The sequence below is a fragment of the Myotis nattereri genome, assembly GCF_964212035.1.
Source record: "Myotis nattereri genome assembly, chromosome: 1".
Taxonomy (NCBI): domain Eukaryota; kingdom Metazoa; phylum Chordata; class Mammalia; order Chiroptera; family Vespertilionidae; genus Myotis; species Myotis nattereri.
The window spans coordinates 230,319,829-230,337,916 of record NC_138075.1 but is presented as its reverse complement, the minus strand read 5'-3'; the positions used below and the strand labels follow the sequence as shown (position 1 = coordinate 230,337,916).

The 18,088-nt window shown below is 67.2% G+C and overlaps 1 protein-coding gene across 2 annotated transcripts in view; it reads left to right on the top strand.

The window, feature by feature from the left end:
- FGFR3 (fibroblast growth factor receptor 3) overlaps positions 1-14,731 on the top strand; it is a 30,167-nt gene extending 15,436 nt beyond the window's left edge. The window contains exons 5-18 of one of the 2 annotated variants that reach the window (XM_081092589.1): positions 6,777-6,949; positions 7,707-7,830; positions 7,924-8,114; positions 9,786-9,930; positions 10,564-10,751; positions 10,924-11,069; positions 11,405-11,526; positions 11,604-11,714; positions 11,849-12,039; positions 12,153-12,275; positions 12,365-12,435; positions 12,657-12,794; positions 12,906-13,011; positions 13,102-14,731. In XM_081092589.1, the coding sequence (XP_080948715.1) occupies positions 6,777-6,949; positions 7,707-7,830; positions 7,924-8,114; positions 9,786-9,930; positions 10,564-10,751; positions 10,924-11,069; positions 11,405-11,526; positions 11,604-11,714; positions 11,849-12,039; positions 12,153-12,275; positions 12,365-12,435; positions 12,657-12,794; positions 12,906-13,011; positions 13,102-13,248 (1,976 nt within the window). In that variant the 3' untranslated portion in view covers positions 13,249-14,731. Of the gene's footprint in view, positions 1-6,776; positions 6,950-7,706; positions 7,831-7,923; positions 8,115-9,785; positions 9,931-10,563; positions 10,752-10,920; positions 11,070-11,404; positions 11,527-11,603; positions 11,715-11,848; positions 12,040-12,152; positions 12,276-12,364; positions 12,436-12,656; positions 12,795-12,905; positions 13,012-13,101 lie in introns of both variants that reach the window. The other variant, XM_081092588.1, reaches the window with a different exon arrangement.
- Positions 14,732-18,088: the final 3,357 nt, after the last annotated feature.

The following is an 18,088-nucleotide window of genomic DNA, read 5'->3' as shown; positions in this document are numbered from 1 at the left end:
CTGTCTGTCCCTCCCGCTGTCTGTCCCTCCTGCTGTCTGTCCCTCCCGCTGTCTGTCCCTCCTGCTGTCTGTCCCTCCCGCTGTCTGTCCCTCCCGCTGTCTGTCCCTCCCGCTGTCTGTCCCTCCTCCTGTCTGTCCCTCCTCCTGTCTGTCCCTCCTCCTGTCTGTCCCTCCCGCTGTCTGTCCCTCCTGCTGTCTGTCCCTCCTCCTGTCTGTCCCTCCTCCTGTCTGTCCCTCCTGCTGTCTGTCCCTCCCGCTGTCTGTCCCTCCCGCTGTCTGTCCCTCCCGCTGTCTGTCCCTCCTCCTGTCTGTCCCTCCTGCTGTCTGTCCCTCCCGCTGTCTGTCCCTCCTGCTGTCTGTCCCTCCCGCTGTCTGTCCCTCCTGCTGTCTGTCCCTCCCGCTGTCTGTCCCTCCTGCTGTCTGTCCCTCCCGCTGTCTGTCCCTCCCGCTGTCTGTCCCTCCCGCTGTCTGTCCCTCCTCCTGTCTGTCCCTCCTCCTGTCTGTCCCTCCTCCTGTCTGTCCCTCCCGCTGTCTGTCCCTCCTGCTGTCTGTCCCTCCTCCTGTCTGTCCCTCCTCCTGTCTGTCCCTCCTGCTGTCTGTCCCTCCCGCTGTCTGTCCCTCCCGCTGTCTGTCCCTCCTCCTGTCTGTCCCTCCTGCTGTCTGTCCCTCCCGCTGTCTGTCCCTCCTCCTGTCTGTCCCTCCTCCTGTCTGTCCCTCCTGCTGTCTGTCCCTCCCGCTGTCTGTCCCTCCCGCTGTCTGTCCCTCCTCCTGTCTGTCCCTCCTGCTGTCTGTCCCTCCTCCTGTCTGTCCCTCCTCCTGTCTGTCCCTCCTGCTGTCTGTCCCTCCCGCTGTCTGTCCCTCCCGCTGTCTGTCCCTCCTCCTGTCTGTCCCTCCTGCTGTCTGTCCCTCCTGCTGTCTGTCCCTCCTCCTGTCTGTCCCTCCTGCTGTCTGTCCCTCCTCCTGTCTGTCCCTCCTCCTGTCTGTCCCTCCTGCTGTCTGTCCCTCCCGCTGTCTGTCCCTCCCGCTGTCTGTCCCTCCTCCTGTCTGTCCCTCCTGCTGTCTGTCCCTCCTCCTGTCTGTCCCTCCTGCTGTCTGTCCCTCCTCCTGTCTGTCCCTCCCGCTGTCTGTCCCTCCCGCTGTCTGTCCCTCCTCCTGTCTGTCCCTCCTGCTGTCTGTCCCTCCTCCTGTCTGTCCCTCCTCCTGTCTGTCCCTCCTGCTGTCTGTCCTCCCGCTGTCTGTCCCTCCCGCTGTCTGTCCCTCCTCCTGTCTGTCCCTCCTGCTGTCTGTCCCTCCTCCTGTCTGTCCCTCCTGCTGTCTGTCCCTCCCGCTGTCTGTCCCTCCTCCTGTCTGTCCCTCCTCCTGTCTGTCCCTCCTGCTGTCTGTCCCTCCCGCTGTCTGTCCCTCCCGCTGTCTGTCCCTCCTCCTGTCTGTCCCTCCTGCTGTCTGTCCCTCCTCCTGTCTGTCCCTCCTGCTGTCTGTCCCTCCCGCTGTCTGTCCCTCCCGCTGTCTGTCCCTCCTCCTGTCTGTCCCTCCTGCTGTCTGTCCCTCCTCCTGTCTGTCCCTCCTGCTGTCTGTCCCTCCCGCTGTCTGTCCCTCCCGCTGTCTGTCCCTCCTCCTGTCTGTCCCTCCTGCTGTCTGTCCCTCCTCCTGTCTGTCCCTCCTGCTGTCTGTCCCTCCCGCTGTCTGTCCCTCCCGCTGTCTGTCCCTCCTCCTGTCTGTCCCTCCTGCTGTCTGTCCCTCCTCCTGTCTGTCCCTCCTGCTGTCTGTCCCTCCCGCTGTCTGTCCCTCCCGCTGTCTGTCCCTCCTGCTGTCTGTCCCTCCTGCTGTCTGTCCCTCCCGCTGTCTGTCCCTCCTCCTGTCTGTCCCTCCTCCTGTCTGTCCCTCCCGCTGTCTGTCCCTCCTGCTGTCTGTCCCTCCTCCTGTCTGTCCCTCCTCCTGTCTGTCCCTCCCGCTGTCTGTCCCTCCTCCTGTCTGTCCCTCCTCCTGTCTGTCCCTCCTCCTGTCTGTCCCTCCCGCTGTCTGTCCCTCCCGCTGTCTGTCCCTCCCGCTGTCTGTCCCTCCCGCTGTCTGTCCCTCCCGCTGTCTGTCCCTCCCGCTGTCTGTCCCTCCCGCTGTCTGTCCCTCCCGCTGTCTGTCCCTCCCGCTGTCTGTCCCTCCCGCTGTCTGTCCCTCCCGCTGTCTGTCCCTCCCGCTGTCTGTCCCTCCCGCTGTCTGTCCCTCCTGCTGTCTGTCCCTCCTGCTGTCTGTCCCTCCTCCTGTCTGTCCCTCCCGCTGTCTGTCCCTCCTCCTGTCTGTCCCTCCTGCTGTCTGTCCCTCCTGCTGTCTGTCCCTCCTCCTGTCTGTCCCTCCTGCTGTCTGTCCCTCCTCCTGTCTGTCCCTCCTCCTGTCTGTCCCTCCCGCTGTCTGTCCCTCCTCCTGTCTGTCCCTCCTCCTGTCTGTCCCTCCTGCTGTCTGTCCCTCCTCCTGTCTGTCCCTCCCGCTGTCTGTCCCTCCTCCTGTCTGTCCCTCCTCCTGTCTGTCCCTCCCGCTGTCTGTCCCTCCTCCTGTCTGTCCCTCCTGCTGTCTGTCCCTCCCGCTGTCTGTCCCTCCTCCTGTCTGTCCCTCCTGCTGTCTGTCCCTCCTCCTGTCTGTCCCTCCCGCTGTCTGTCCCTCCTGCTGTCTGTCCCTCCTCCTGTCTGTCCCTCCCGCTGTCTGTCCCTCCTCCTGTCTGTCCCTCCTCCTGTCTGTCCCTCCTCCTGTCTGTCCCTCCTCCTGTCTGTCCCTCCTCCTGTCTGTCCCTCCCGCTGTCTGTCCCTCCTGCTGTCTGTCCCTCCTGCTGTCTGTCCCTCCTCCTGTCTGTCCCTCCTGCTGTCTGTCCCTCCCGCTGTCTGTCCCTCCTGCTGTCTGTCCCTCCTGCTGTCTGTCCCTCCTCCTGTCTGTCCCTCCTCCTGTCTGTCCCTCCTGCTGTCTGTCCCTCCTCCTGTCTGTCCCTCCCGCTGTCTGTCCCTCCTCCTGTCTGTCCCTCCTCCTGTCTGTCCCTCCTCCTGTCTGTCCCTCCTCCTGTCTGTCCCTCCTCCTGTCTGTCCCTCCCGCTGTCTGTCCCTCCTGCTGTCTGTCCCTCCTGCTGTCTGTCCCTCCTCCTGTCTGTCCCTCCTCCTGTCTGTCCCTCCTGCTGTCTGTCCCTCCCGCTGTCTGTCCCTCCTGCTGTCTGTCCCTCCTGCTGTCTGTCCCTCCTCCTGTCTGTCCCTCCTCCTGTCTGTCCCTCCTCCTGTCTGTCCCTCCTGCTGTCTGTCCCTCCCGCTGTCTGTCCCTCCCGCTGTCTGTCCCTCCTGCTGTCTGTCCCTCCTGCTGTCTGTCCCTCCTCCTGTCTGTCCCTCCCGCTGTCTGTCCCTCCTGCTGTCTGTCCCTCCCGCTGTCTGTCCCTCCCGCTGTCTGTCCCTCCCGCTGTCTGTCCCTCCTCCTGTCTGTCCCTCCTCCTGTCTGTCCCTCCTGCTGTCTGTCCCTCCTGCTGTCTGTCCCTCCCGCTGTCTGTCCCTCCTCCTGTCTGTCCCTCCTCCTGTCTGTCCCTCCCGCTGTCTGTCCCTCCTCCTGTCTGTCCCTCCTCCTGTCTGTCCCTCCTGCTGTCTGTCCCTCCTGCTGTCTGTCCCTCCCGCTGTCTGTCCCTCCTCCTGTCTGTCCCTCCTCCTGTCTGTCCCTCCCGCTGTCTGTCCCTCCTGCTGTCTGTCCCTCCTCCTGTCTGTCCCTCCTGCTGTCTGTCCCTCCTGCTGTCTGTCCCTCCTGCTGTCTGTCCCTCCTGCTGTCTGTCCCTCCTGCTGTCTGTCCCTCCTCCTGTCTGTCCCTCCCGCTGTCTGTCCCTCCTGCTGTCTGTCCCTCCTCCTGTCTGTCCCTCCTCCTGTCTGTCCCTCCCGCTGTCTGTCCCTCCTCCTGTCTGTCCCTCCTCCTGTCTGTCCCTCCTCCTGTCTGTCCCTCCCGCTGTCTGTCCCTCCCGCTGTCTGTCCCTCCCGCTGTCTGTCCCTCCCGCTGTCTGTCCCTCCCGCTGTCTGTCCCTCCCGCTGTCTGTCCCTCCCGCTGTCTGTCCCTCCCGCTGTCTGTCCCTCCCGCTGTCTGTCCCTCCCGCTGTCTGTCCCTCCCGCTGTCTGTCCCTCCCGCTGTCTGTCCCTCCCGCTGTCTGTCCCTCCCGCTGTCTGTCCCTCCCGCTGTCTGTCCCTCCTGCTGTCTGTCCCTCCTGCTGTCTGTCCCTCCTCCTGTCTGTCCCTCCCGCTGTCTGTCCCTCCTCCTGTCTGTCCCTCCTGCTGTCTGTCCCTCCTGCTGTCTGTCCCTCCTCCTGTCTGTCCCTCCTGCTGTCTGTCCCTCCTCCTGTCTGTCCCTCCTCCTGTCTGTCCCTCCCGCTGTCTGTCCCTCCTCCTGTCTGTCCCTCCTCCTGTCTGTCCCTCCTGCTGTCTGTCCCTCCTCCTGTCTGTCCCTCCCGCTGTCTGTCCCTCCTCCTGTCTGTCCCTCCTCCTGTCTGTCCCTCCCGCTGTCTGTCCCTCCTCCTGTCTGTCCCTCCTGCTGTCTGTCCCTCCCGCTGTCTGTCCCTCCTCCTGTCTGTCCCTCCTGCTGTCTGTCCCTCCTCCTGTCTGTCCCTCCCGCTGTCTGTCCCTCCTGCTGTCTGTCCCTCCTCCTGTCTGTCCCTCCCGCTGTCTGTCCCTCCTCCTGTCTGTCCCTCCTCCTGTCTGTCCCTCCTCCTGTCTGTCCCTCCTCCTGTCTGTCCCTCCTCCTGTCTGTCCCTCCCGCTGTCTGTCCCTCCTGCTGTCTGTCCCTCCTGCTGTCTGTCCCTCCTCCTGTCTGTCCCTCCTGCTGTCTGTCCCTCCCGCTGTCTGTCCCTCCTGCTGTCTGTCCCTCCTGCTGTCTGTCCCTCCTCCTGTCTGTCCCTCCTCCTGTCTGTCCCTCCTGCTGTCTGTCCCTCCTCCTGTCTGTCCCTCCCGCTGTCTGTCCCTCCTCCTGTCTGTCCCTCCTCCTGTCTGTCCCTCCTCCTGTCTGTCCCTCCTCCTGTCTGTCCCTCCTCCTGTCTGTCCCTCCCGCTGTCTGTCCCTCCTGCTGTCTGTCCCTCCTGCTGTCTGTCCCTCCTCCTGTCTGTCCCTCCTCCTGTCTGTCCCTCCTGCTGTCTGTCCCTCCCGCTGTCTGTCCCTCCTGCTGTCTGTCCCTCCTGCTGTCTGTCCCTCCTCCTGTCTGTCCCTCCTCCTGTCTGTCCCTCCCGCTGTCTGTCCCTCCTGCTGTCTGTCCCTCCCGCTGTCTGTCCCTCCTCCTGTCTGTCCCTCCTCCTGTCTGTCCCTCCTGCTGTCTGTCCCTCCTGCTGTCTGTCCCTCCTCCTGTCTGTCCCTCCCGCTGTCTGTCCCTCCTCCTGTCTGTCCCTCCTCCTGTCTGTCCCTCCTCCTGTCTGTCCCTCCCGCTGTCTGTCCCTCCTCCTGTCTGTCCCTCCTGCTGTCTGTCCCTCCTGCTGTCTGTCCCTCCTCCTGTCTGTCCCTCCTCCTGTCTGTCCCTCCTCCTGTCTGTCCCTCCTCCTGTCTGTCCCTCCCGCTGTCTGTCCCTCCTCCTGTCTGTCCCTCCTGCTGTCTGTCCCTCCTGCTGTCTGTCCCTCCTCCTGTCTGTCCCTCCTCCTGTCTGTCCCTCCCGCTGTCTGTCCCTCCTCCTGTCTGTCCCTCCTGCTGTCTGTCCCTCCTCCTGTCTGTCCCTCCTCCTGTCTGTCCCTCCTCCTGTCTGTCCCTCCTGCTGTCTGTCCCTCCTCCTGTCTGTCCCTCCTGCTGTCTGTCCCTCCTCCTGTCTGTCCCTCCTCCTGTCTGTCCCTCCTCCTGTCTGTCCCTCCTGCTGTCTGTCCCTCCTCCTGTCTGTCCCTCCTGCTGTCTGTCCCTCCCGCTGTCTGTCCCTCCTGCTGTCTGTCCCTCCTCCTGTCTGTCCCTCCCGCTGTCTGTCCCTCCTCCTGTCTGTCCCTCCTGCTGTCTGTCCCTCCTGCTGTCTGTCCCTCCTCCTGTCTGTCCCTCCTCCTGTCTGTCCCTCCTCCTGTCTGTCCCTCCCGCTGTCTGTCCCTCCTCCTGTCTGTCCCTCCTCCTGTCTGTCCCTCCTGCTGTCTGTCCCTCCTCCTGTCTGTCCCTCCCGCTGTCTGTCCCTCCTCCTGTCTGTCCCTCCTCCTGTCTGTCCCTCCCGCTGTCTGTCCCTCCTCCTGTCTGTCCCTCCTGCTGTCTGTCCCTCCTGCTGTCTGTCCCTCCTCCTGTCTGTCCCTCCTCCTGTCTGTCCCTCCCGCCGCCCTCAGGCCTGAGCGCTTGCTGCAGAGGTGGCTCAGGGCTCGCAGACTCAGCAGCACCCGAGTGCCTCCAAGCTCTGGCTCGAGGGGCACTGTGCCCCCCGCCAACTGGGTGTGGGTGCTCCCCTAGGAGACGCCTCCTGTCAGAAAGCACCCTGGGGTCCTGGCCAATGTGGCTCAGTGGAGGGAGCGTCTGCCCTCGGACTGAGGGTCCTGGGTGCGACTCTGGGCCATGGTTGGGCGTGTGCAGGAGGCAACCAACCGATGTGTTTCTCTCACATCAGTGTCTCTCTCCCTCTTGCACCCTCCCTTCCACTCCCTCTAAAAACAAAGGGAAAATTATCCTTGGATGAGGAATAACAAAAGTAAAATAAATGAGAAACAAAACAAGCTTATTACAAAGAAAGAAGGCCCCCCGGGGGGCGTGGACAGGGAGTGGGCCTGGCGTTGTCGCCGGGAGGGGGTGTCCCACCTGCTGGGCCCCCGACGCCGGTCATGGACTCCGCGGGCCCCTCGCCAGCAGGCGCCCCTTACTGGACGCGGCCTGAGCGGATGGAGAAGAAGCTGCTGGCCGTGCCCGCCGCCAACACCGTGCGCTTCCGCTGCCCGGCGGCCGGCAACCCCACGCCGTCCATCTCCTGGCTGAAGAACGGCAAGGAGTTCCGCGGGGAGCACCGCATCGGCGGCATCAAGGTGGGCGGACCCCGCACTCCGGGCCTCGCCGCTGCCCGCTCACCCCCGTCTGCCCACTCACCCCCCATCTGCCCACTCACCCCCCCTTCTGCCAACTCACCCCCCATCTGCCCAATCACCCCCGTCTGCCCACTCACCCCCCTTCTGCCCACTCACCCCCCCATCTGCCCACTTGCCCCCCCGTCTGCCCGCTCACCCCCCGTCTGCCCACTCACCCCCCGTCTGCCCGCTCGCCCCCCCGTCTGCCCACTCACCCCCCTTCTGCCCACTCGCCCCCCTTCTGCCCACTCACCCCCCCATCTGCCCACTCACCCCCCTTCTGCCCACTCACCCCCCCATCTGCCCACTCGCCCCCCTTCTGCCCACTCACCCCCCATCTGCCCACTCACCCCCCGTCTGCCCGCTCGCCCCCCCGTCTGCCCACTCACCCCCCTTCTGCCCACTCGCCCCCCTTCTGCCCACTCACCCCCCTTCTGCCCACTCACCCCCCCATCTGCCCACTCGCCCCCCTTCTGCCCACTCACCCCCCCTTCTGCCCACTCACCCCCCTTCTGCCCACTCACCCCCCTTCTGCCCACTCACACCCCCATCTGCCCACTCGCCCCCCTTCTGCCCACTCACCCCCCCCATCTGCCCGCTCACCCCCCCGTCTGCCCGCTCACTCCCCTGTCTGCCCGCTCACCCCCCCTTCTGCCCACTCACCCCCCCATCTGCCCGCTCACACCGTCTGCCCGCTCACCCCTACATCTGCCCGCAGCTGCGCCACCAGCAGTGGAGCCTGGTCATGGAGAGCGTGGTGCCCTCGGACCGCGGCAACTACACGTGCGTCGTGCAGAACAGGCTGGGCAGCATCCGGCAGACCTACACGCTGGACGTGCTGGGTGAGGCCCGGGTGGTCGGGTGTTCGGGGGGAGGGGAGGGGGGCCGGGCCGGGCCGTCCCTAAGCCCCGCTCGCCCCGCCGGTCTGTCCGCAGAGCGCTCCCCGCACCGGCCCATCCTGCAGGCGGGGCTGCCGGCCAACCAGACGGCCGTGCTGGGCAGCGACGTGGAGTTCCACTGCAAGGTGTACAGCGACGCGCAGCCCCACATCCAGTGGCTGAAGCACGTGGAGGTGAACGGCAGCCGAGTGGGGCCCGATGGCACGCCCTACGTCACCGTGCTCAAGGTGGGCGCCGCCCTGGGCGGGGCAGAGGCGGGCGGGACCCCCTGCTGGGCTCCCCTGGGCCCTGCCCGAGACGGCTGAGTCCCAGCTTGATCCCAGTGCGTCCTCCGTTTCCCCCTCGCGCTCAGGGATGCCTCCTGCGTGGGCTCGGCCCCAGGGCCCCGGCCGGCCAGGCGCAGCCGAGTTCACCCAGCACCGCTGGCAGGCCAGGCGGGGGCCCCGTGAACTGGGGCGGGGGTGGCGATTGGGCGGCGGCGTTTGTGTGCAGTCAGCTCGCCACCCAGCCGGCCCCCCGGGGCCTGGGGGCAGGACAGCCTCAGCGGGGTTCCCATGGCCCCAGGGTGGGGGCCACCCGGTCGGATGGTTGCGACACTCGCAGCCCAAAGAGAAACATCTGTTTCAGAGATGAGACAGGCTGATGGGGGTGGGGAGCAGGGCTCAGGCTGAGGATGCTGGGCCCCGCCTGGTGGTGCCTGCGCCCTGGTCAGCGTGTGAGCTGTCTGTGGCGTCACCACGGGCCCAGCCGGGCTCCAGGGGGGCGGGGCGGGTACCCCCCCACCCCAAGGGCCTCTTGGGGAGCCTGCCAGGCCCGTGCTCCATGTTGGGGAGGGAGGATGCGCAGAAGGTGCATCCTGTGAAACCACAATCTATTGCCAGGACGTGCCTACACGCCTCCTCCAGGCAGCCCTCCAGGCTGGCACAGCCCCAGTCATTCCTTGGGGGTCTCCCACATCCTGCCTTGGAGTCTCAGGATCTGAGGCTGCCCTCCCACGGGTCTCGACCTGGACGGGGCCACTCCTGGGCAGCACCTGGCGCCCGGCCGGCCCGCGGGCCCCGCTGAGCCGGGTCTCTTGTCCCCACAGTCCTGGATCAGTGAGACTGTGGAGGCCGACGCGCGCCTCCGCCTGGCCAATGTGTCCGAGCACGACGGGGGCGAGTACCTCTGTCGAGCCTCCAATTTCATAGGCGTGTCTGAGAAGGCCTTTTGGCTGCGTGTTCACGGGCCCCGAGCAGGTAACGACTCTGTCCCACGCCTGCCTGGCACGCCGAGCTCCAGCTCCGACGCCCTGGCCCCGCGCCCGCCGCACGCCCCGCCCTGCTCGCTCCCCACCCTGCCACCCGCTCGCTGCACATGCGGTCACCTCTGCAAGCCGGCGCCTGTGCCTCCGTGTGACACCTGCCTGCCTGGAGCCGTGGCCCGCGGCCCCTGCCTGCGCCTGCGCCTGTGCCACCCACAGAAGGCCCTCAGCCTGGCAGGGCCATGCCCTCCGTCTGTGGGCACCTGCTTTCCTCCCATCTCCCTGGCCCCCTGCTCCGCTGCCTGCTCACTTCCCGTTGGTCTGTCTGTCCCTCTGCCACCTGCCTGTCCTCCCACCCCCGCCCAGTGGCCACGCTAACCCCGCACGCTGCTGGCCGCCCCGCTGGCCACACGCCTGGCGCTCACTGGGACAGAGGACTCGCCGGTGAAGGGACTGGCTTCGGGCTCAGTGTGGACGCACAAGGCGGAGGACCCTCGGCCACCGTGGCCGTGGTGGCGGCCGTGGTGGTGGCCGTGGCCGTGGCCGTGGTGGTGGCGGCGTTTCCTTTGCAGCCTGGTGGGACCGTCGCTGGTGGACGCTGGCTCCGTGCCGCGGGGGGTGCTGGCACGGCCTAGCGCTCTTTCTCTCTTCGTAGACGGCAGGCGCTAACACCACCGACAAGGAGCTAGAGGTGCTGTCCTTGCGCAATGTCACCTTTGAGGACGCGGGGGAGTACACGTGTCTGGCGGGCAATTCTATCGGGTTTTCTCATCACTCTGCGTGGCTGGTGGTGCTGCCAGGTACTGGCTCCTGCTGCTGCTGCACCTTTCTCGGGGCGCTGGCTCGGGACACGCCAAAGCCGCCAGGGACCGGCCGGGGGTCCTGAGGCTCACGTCCGCCCGGCTCCACGCCATGCCCTGTGCCTGGGTTGGGGTCAGTCAACCTGGGCCCCGGCCTGTTTGGCTCAGTGGATAGAGCGTTCAGGGTTTGATTCCCCACCAGGGCACATGCCTGGTTGCAGGCTCCATCCCCAGTGTGGGGGGCGTGCAGGAGGCAGTCGATCCACGATTCTCTGTCATCATGGATGTTTCTCTCTCTCCCTCTCCCTTCCTCTCTAAATCAATAAAAACATTTAAAATAAAAAGTCCTGGCCCAAAGGGGCCTCCATTGAGCCCCCACGCCCAGCGGGGCCCCGGAGCCTGGCGGCGGCTTTGGCGTCTCCCCGGTGGCGGGTGTGGGTGCTGTGGCTCCACTTGCGCTCCTTCTCTCGGGCACTTCTGACCCCAGACCCCACCGCGTGGGGCACCGTGGCCTCTGCACCCACCCGGGGCCGCGCCTCCTCCCCAGCCCCCACTGCGCCTGTGGCTCCCGTGGCCGTGGGCTGTGGGGCTGCGGTGCGGCCGGGCCAGGCCCCAACGCCCGTGTCTTTGCAGCCGAGGAGGAGCTGGTGGAGGCCGGCGAGGCGGGCAGTGTGTACGCGGGCGTCCTCAGCTACGGCGTGGGCTTCCTGCTCTTCGTCCTGGTGGTGGCCGCCGTGACGCTCTGCCGCCTGCGCAGCCCCCCCAAGAAGGGCCTGGCGCCCGCCGTGCACAAGGTCTCCCGCTTCCCGCTCAAGCGACAGGTAACAAAGGAGATACCCGGTTCCAAGCCGCCCGCCCGCCCGGCTCGCCAACCCCCCACGACCACCTCCCGGGCTCCCGGGAGCGGGGATGCCCAGCCGTGTGGGAGGCCCTGGGGCTGCACCCCACCCAGCGCGGCCCCGCGGCACCGACCTGCCCTGCCGACCCAAGCAGGTGTCCTTGGAGTCCAACTCGTCCATGAACTCCAACACGCCCCTCGTGCGCATCGCCCGGCTGTCGTCCGGCGAGGGCCCCGCGCTGGCCAACGTCTCTGAGCTGGAGCTGCCCGCCGACCCCAAGTGGGAGCTGCCCCGGGCCCGGTCAGTGCTGGGACGGACGCCGTGTGCGGGGGCCCTGATGAGGCGGGGGCAGGGGGGGCCGCCATGCAGAGACCTGACTGGATTCAGATGGGCGTCGAGCAGGAGCCGAGGCCACTGTTGGGTGTGAGGTTGGAGGAGGCGGCTGGGCCGCGGGGAGGTGCCCGTGAGGTAGAGGCAGGATGAGCTCTGTCTGGAGGGCGCGGCGGCCGGGGGGGGGGGGGGGAGGCGGGGGGGTGTCAGGGACTTCACCCTCAGGAGCAGGTCTTGGGGGCAGGTGTGGAGGGCTTCCCGGAGGCGGTGGCACTGGGACTCATTACCTCTGCCCCTGCCGCCAGGCTGACCCTGGGCAAGCCCCTGGGCGAGGGCTGCTTCGGTCAGGTGGTCATGGCGGAGGCCATCGGCATCGACAAGGACCGGACCACCAAGCCCGTCACGGTGGCCGTGAAGATGCTGAAAGGTGAGTGAAGTGAGGTGCGCGGGGAGCTGGCCGACGGCACGGCTGCACTGTCCCACGTGCCCTCTGTCTCTGCACAGACGACGCCACCGACAAGGACCTCTCCGACCTGGTGTCCGAGATGGAGATGATGAAGATGATCGGGAAGCACAAGAACATCATCAACCTGCTGGGCGCCTGCACGCAGGGTGGTGGGTGCACAGAGGGTGGTGGGCGCGCAGAGGGCGGTGGGCGCGCAGAGGGTGGTGGGCGCACAGAGGGCGGTGGGCGCACACAAGGCGGTGGGTGCGCAGGCAGTGCCCCCCTGAGGCCCCTGTGCCCGCAGGGCCCCTGTATGTGCTGGTGGAGTACGCGGCCAAAGGCAATCTGCGGGAGTACCTGCGGGCGCGGCGGCCCCCGGGCACCGACTACTCCTTCGACACCTGCCAGCTGCCCGAGGAGCAGCTCACCTGCAAGGACCTGGTGTCCTGCGCCTACCAGGTGGCCCGGGGCATGGAGTACCTGGCCTCCCAGAAGGTGAGGAGGGGGAGGCGGGGTCCGGGGTCCGGAACGGACGGCGCTCCGGGCGGCCCCGCGGGAGCGGCCGGCGGCGGCCTCAGCCTCAGCCCCCGCCCCGTCCCCGTCCCCAGTGCATCCACAGGGACCTGGCCGCCCGCAACGTGCTGGTGACGGAGGACAACGTGATGAAGATCGCGGACTTCGGCCTGGCCCGCGACGTGCACAACCTGGACTATTACAAGAAGACCACCAACGTGAGCAGGGCCCGGGCGGGGGCAGGCGGGCGGGGGAGGGGAAGCTGCCGCCGGGGGCGCCCGTGCAACGTGCGGCTCCCTCCCCGCAGGGCCGGCTGCCCGTGAAGTGGATGGCGCCCGAGGCCCTGTTCGACCGCGTCTACACCCACCAGAGCGATGTGTACGTGGCCTCAGGACTCAGGTCGGGGGTGGGAGCTGTGAGGGGCCCGGCCCGGCCCAGGGTGGGGCGACGGGAGCTCCAGGGTGAAGCTGGGTCCCCAGCTGGAACCCCACGGCCTCGCGGGCCTCGTGCCTCCGCCTCGGCCCGACCAGCCGAGTGCCGCGTCCGTCCCGTGGGCCTGCTCCGGGGCAGGTGGGAGCCTGTGTGCTGTGTCCCCCCAGCTGGTCCTTCGGGGTCCTGCTCTGGGAGATCTTCACCCTGGGGGGCTCGCCGTACCCCGGCATCCCCGTGGAGGAGCTGTTCAAGCTGCTGAAAGAGGGGCACCGCATGGACAAGCCGGCCAACTGCACCCACGAGCTGTGAGTGCCCCCCCACCCCCGCGGCCCTGTGCCGGGCCCTGGTGGCGGTTCCGCGGGGCCGGGGTGGCGGCGGGACCCTGGCCGGCGGGCGCCTCACCGCGTGCCCCGCAGGTACATGGTCATGCGGGAGTGCTGGCACGCCGTGCCCTCCCAGAGGCCCACCTTCAAGCAGCTGGTGGAGGACCTGGACCGCATCCTCACGGTGACGTCCACCGACGTGAGTGCTGCCCCTGCCCCGCGCGGGCAGCCCGGGAGGGGGGGACGGGGGAGGGTGCGGCCTGTGACCTCGCCCGCCCGCCGCCCGCAGGAGTACCTGGACCTGTCGGTGCCCTTCGAGCAGTACTCGCCCGGCGGCCAGGACACCCCCAGCTCCGGCTCCTCGGGGGACGACTCCGTGTTCGCCCACGACCTCCTGCCCCCCGCCCCTCCCAGCAGTGGGGGCCCGCAGACGTGAAGGGTCCCCGCCCTCCGGCCGAGCCCCCCCCAATGTGAGAGTGGTTCCCGGCCCGCCACGCTGCTGTGGGTGTGCCGCCGGCCACCGCGGCCCCGCCTCAAGACCTGGCACCAATGGACGGATGGACAGATAGACAACTGTGTGCGTGTGTGTGTGTGTGTGTGTGTGTGTGCCCGCGTGTGCGTGTGTGTGTGTGTGCGCGCGTGAGCACACGCGTGTGAGAGTCTCCGGGTCCCCGTGCAGGGGTCCCTGGGTGCCCGCCCTGCTGTACCATGACCTCCTGGCACCTGTGCCGGCAGTGCCAGGGGGACCGAGTGAGAATGTAAGGGCTCCCCGTGGGCCTCCCTGCCCCCATCCCTCCCTGTCACCCCGAGGGGAGTGGCTCCGGGCTCCGGCGTCCTCGGGTGCCTGAGCTGAGCCTGCAGGGACGCCCGTGCGGCGAGCCCCCCACCCACGCGGCACCTTGCGCCTGGGGTGAGTGCTCGCACACGCCCGCCCCCCAGGCCCCACCTCCCACCCTGTCCCTCCGAGACTGAGATTACGGGTACCGAAGGCGGGAGCCTTTAACTTCTATCCGAAAGGGTTACTCCAGACGAGTGTACATTTCTCTAGACGCCGTGTGACACGCGCGTGTATGTAGTATCCACATGGAAGAAGGCGGGCACATCGGCAGCACGGGCCCCGGGGGCTGGGGTGGGAGGCCCCTGTGGGCGAGACACCGAAAACCGCCCGAGTGGAGGCGACCCGGCAGCAGTTTTGTTTTAAAAATTGTACCTGGACCCGTGTGTTCGTAAAGCTATTTATGGGCCCCCAACCCCATCCCTTCTCCCCACCCCAAAGCTGGAGTGTTCGGCCCGCCCCACGTTGGCGGCGGCTTCAGTCTTAACTTATTAACAGCTGAGAGGGTTTGTGCTTTGTTTAGAGGGGCCGCTGTGGGGGGTACCCAGCTCTGGGCACACACCCCCGCCCGCACCCCAGGCTGGAGCAGCCCCTCACACCCAGAGGTGGCGAGTGGTGTGGGGGCCTCTGGGGAGGATAGGGCTTCCCCTGGCCTTTCGCAGGGGATTCGATTATCTAGGACTTTTCTGTAGGAGATTTATTTTTTTGGACTTCAAAGCGAGCTGGTATTTTCATACACGTTCCCGTTGCCGTGGGCCAGCCCTGCACCAGGCTCAGATGTTCTTAGATGTTACAAGTTTATATATATCTATATATATAATTTATTGAGTTTTTACAAGATGTATTTGCTGTAGATTTAACACTTCTGACGCAATGCTTTAGCCTTTATAGCCTGGGCCGCTGCCTTTCGGAGCTGGGGGGGGACGCGTGAGTTCACTTCCCGTCCTGCTAGCGCCCCACGTGTCAGCCGGCGAGCCCCACAGGGCTGGGGTGGTTTGTTCTCGGCCCCCTGCCTTGTGGGGGCCAAAGGTGTCGCCCCAAACTGGCAAACGCGCTTCCCAGAAATAAACAAAGATTCCGTTCAGCCTCTGCCGCAGGCCTTCCGGTCTCCTGCCCTCGCCGCCCCGTCGCTGGCCCCTGAGGAGGGAGGGTGGCCCACTGTTGCAGGAACAGCGCGTGCTGGGCGAGGAGGCCCAGAGGGACATCCCTGGAGGCCCCGGCACAGGGCTCTGGCTGGGGTAGGGCGTCCTGGGCAAGGCCTGGGGACGGGGTCCGTGTGCCCAGCTGCGTGGAGCCTGGCAGGGCAAAGCCTCTGTCCCTGAGGGTCTCCATGGCCCGGCTCTCGGGTCCCCAGTGGCAGGAAGTGCAGACAGCCTGGTGTCCGTGGGAGGGGACAGGGAGGCCACCATGGGGGTGGGCGGGCCTAGCTCCTGGAGTCCAGGTGGGCTAAGGGGGGTTACGTCCAGACACCCGCACCTGGTTCTGAGGTCCCCCCTCTGCACCCTAACCCCTGGCATCCACCTCCCCTGTCAGCTGGGCAGGGGCAGGTTTCTAGGAGGGGCCCCCAAGGAGCCCCCAGACTGCACTAGTGGCCACACTCCTGCTCCTGGCTGGCTTCCTGCCCCCCCCCCCCCCACCAGGGCTGCTGCCCTCCCAGCCAGCTCCACCTGCGCTCCTGCGCCCCCACACCTGACTGGGCAGGAGAGGACACTGCAGGGCACCCACGTGGTAGCAATGGGGCACGCTTAGGAAGGCTTCCTGGAGGAGGCAGCAGTGCCCACACGTGGGAGACGGGTGGGTTCGGGGACGGTGGCATGCAGCCCTCCACGGGTCCTGGCCCAGCACTCCGGGCTGCCCCCGCCTGCTGGTAACCCATGTCGGTCCTTCCTGTCTCCCTTCCCGCTGTCTTGGAGTTGGGGGAGAGCTAGAGGGCTGTGTGGACTTGCACTCTGGCTTCTCAGAAACTCGTGGTCCCTTCTGCTGTCCTGGGTTCCAGGCAGCGGGTGTGGCCGATACGCTGACGCCACTCAGGGAAGCGCCCGGCCCCCCAGACCCCCCGTCGCGTTTGCACCCAGAGCACCCGGGTCAGGACGCCGCGGGCAGGGCGGGAGGCGGCAGGGCAGAGGCGAGGGAGGCCGGGACAGCGCGGCCGGGGCGCCCTCTAGCGTCCTCGCCGCACCCGGTCCCTCCTGCTCGGGACACCAGGGGCCCTCGCCGCCGGGGTGTGGGGGGCCTCCTGGGAAGCCGGTGGAGACCTCAGCGTGGCACTGGCCGGCTCTAGACGCCAGACAGGCGGGCACAGATGGCTCCTGCGCCCGTGCCTCCCCTGACCTGACCGAACCCACCAGCCCAGCTCCATCTCAGGCCCTGCCCCTCGTCCTCCGGCCGCCCCACCCACCGGGCTTGCCTCCTCCCCGGCCGAGTGGGCGGGTGTGGGGACAGGGACGCTGCTGCTCAGGTTCCAGGAGGCACCCCGGAACTAGGTGCACATCCCCCAGGACCCACCAGTGTCTGGTCTGGAACAGCCCCCCCTTTTTCCTGCTGCGGGGCTGCGATGTGCACCAGGCCCTGGCCCTGCCCCAGCGCCCGGGGCCTGCAGGGCAGGACGGGCCCAGCATTCCTGCCACCCAGCGCTTCTAGTGTCCTCCTGAGAAGGGCAAGGACAAGCCCGGCGCTGCCCGCGGCTCCAGCCCAGGCCTCGTGTCCCGGCGCCCGCTGTACCAGCACAGGTCCAGCCCTGCCTGCTGCAGGCTCACAGGCCTGTCTGGATTCCCAGGGTCCGCCTGAGGAAGGACCCACAGCACCAAGGGTCTGGGTACCTGCTGGGGGCACTGATGAGGCTGGGTGGCACCTCTGGCCCAGAGGCCAGGCAGGGTAAGGGGAGGGCTGAGGCCACAGCGGGTCTCAGGGGGGTGGCCCTCAGACATGGAGCCCGTTTGGTCCCCCAAGGAGCCTGGTACCAGTGCAGGGGGGAGGCCCCCCAAGATAGACTGGACATCTTGGGGTGGTGGAGGTCCTAGCCACCGAGGGGCTGGGAGGGTGGGGGAGACCACCTGTGCCCTCTGTGGGCGCCCTCCCCGGCAGGTCTGCTCTCTACCCAGGGGAGGCCCCTGCCCACGGCCCTGGGGAGCAGGCTGTGGTGAGATGCACCCGCCTCCTCCAGGAAGCCCCCCAGGCAGTGAGCCCCGTGCCCAGGGGGCCTCGGTCTTACAGAACAGAGCTGTGCTGTCCTGAGTGACCCCAGGTTGGAGGCATCCACTGGGGGCAGATGGGGGAGGGCTGGGCAGGCAGTGAGCCTCCCGACCTGGACAGATCCATCACTGAGGGGCCACAGGTCACCAAGGCAGCGCTTTATTGAATCCCGTCCTTACAGCAGACGGGCGCCTGGTCCCAGCACAGGGACCGTCTGGGCACAGGGTGACGGGCGGCAGCCGCTCTGCCACAGCAGGGGACACCCAGCGCTGGGCTGGCACCGGCAGGCGAGGTCGTGCCCCTCCTGTGCAGAGGGTGAGGCAGAGCAACCGGCCGCGCAGCTGCCGCCAGCAGACAATCGAGACATCGTGACGTCCTCCTCTGAGCTGTTACAGGAACATGAACTCGACGTTTTCATAAAAACATGATTCCAAGAAAGGTGACGACATGTGTGAAGCCGGGCCCTGGACACACGGGCCGAGCCAGTGCACAGGCTGGGGCCGCAGCGAGAACGCCGGCTCAGGGACGGCCCCGCGGGGCTGACGAATCCTGACGGTGAGACTCCAGTGACCAAGGACACGCGTGAAAATTCTGTGACGCTCCGACAGCGTGGGGGGCGCAGCGCCAGGGCAGGGCCAACAGCCCCTTAGCCACCGTGTCGCCGCGACTCCCACTTCTAGGCCCACCACGTGCCCGCCTGCGTCTGAGCACGGGTTTCAGCCGCCGAGTGAGTCCAGGACAGTGAAAGCCACGCAAACGCCAGGGGAGCCCAGAGCAGACCCCACCTCAGAAGCGGAGGCTCCGCTAGCAGCCCGCGCCCAGTGCACGCACAGAGCCCTGCGGCGGGGGGCGGGCGGTGGCAGCGGAGGGCTCGGGCCTGAGGGCTCGGGCCTGGCGAGGTGGTGGGAGCCGGGTGCGGCGGACGGCCCCATGGGACTGCTCACCAGAAGGACAGCCACCGGCCCTGGCCACTGGACAGCTGTCAGGACGGCCCCATGGGACTGCTCACCAGAAGGACGGCCACCGGCCCTGGCCACCGGCCAGCTGTCAGGCAGGTGCAGGTCACAGCTGAAAGCCAGGCCACGGGAATGCGTGAGGCAACCCTCAGCACCACGGGCACAGAGCGCAGTGCACACACCGATGGGATAGACGAGGGCTCCTCAAGCTTTTAAACGGGCCAGTTCACTGTCCCTCAGATCATTGGAGGCCGGACTATAGTTTAAAAACAAACTATGAACAAATTCCTATG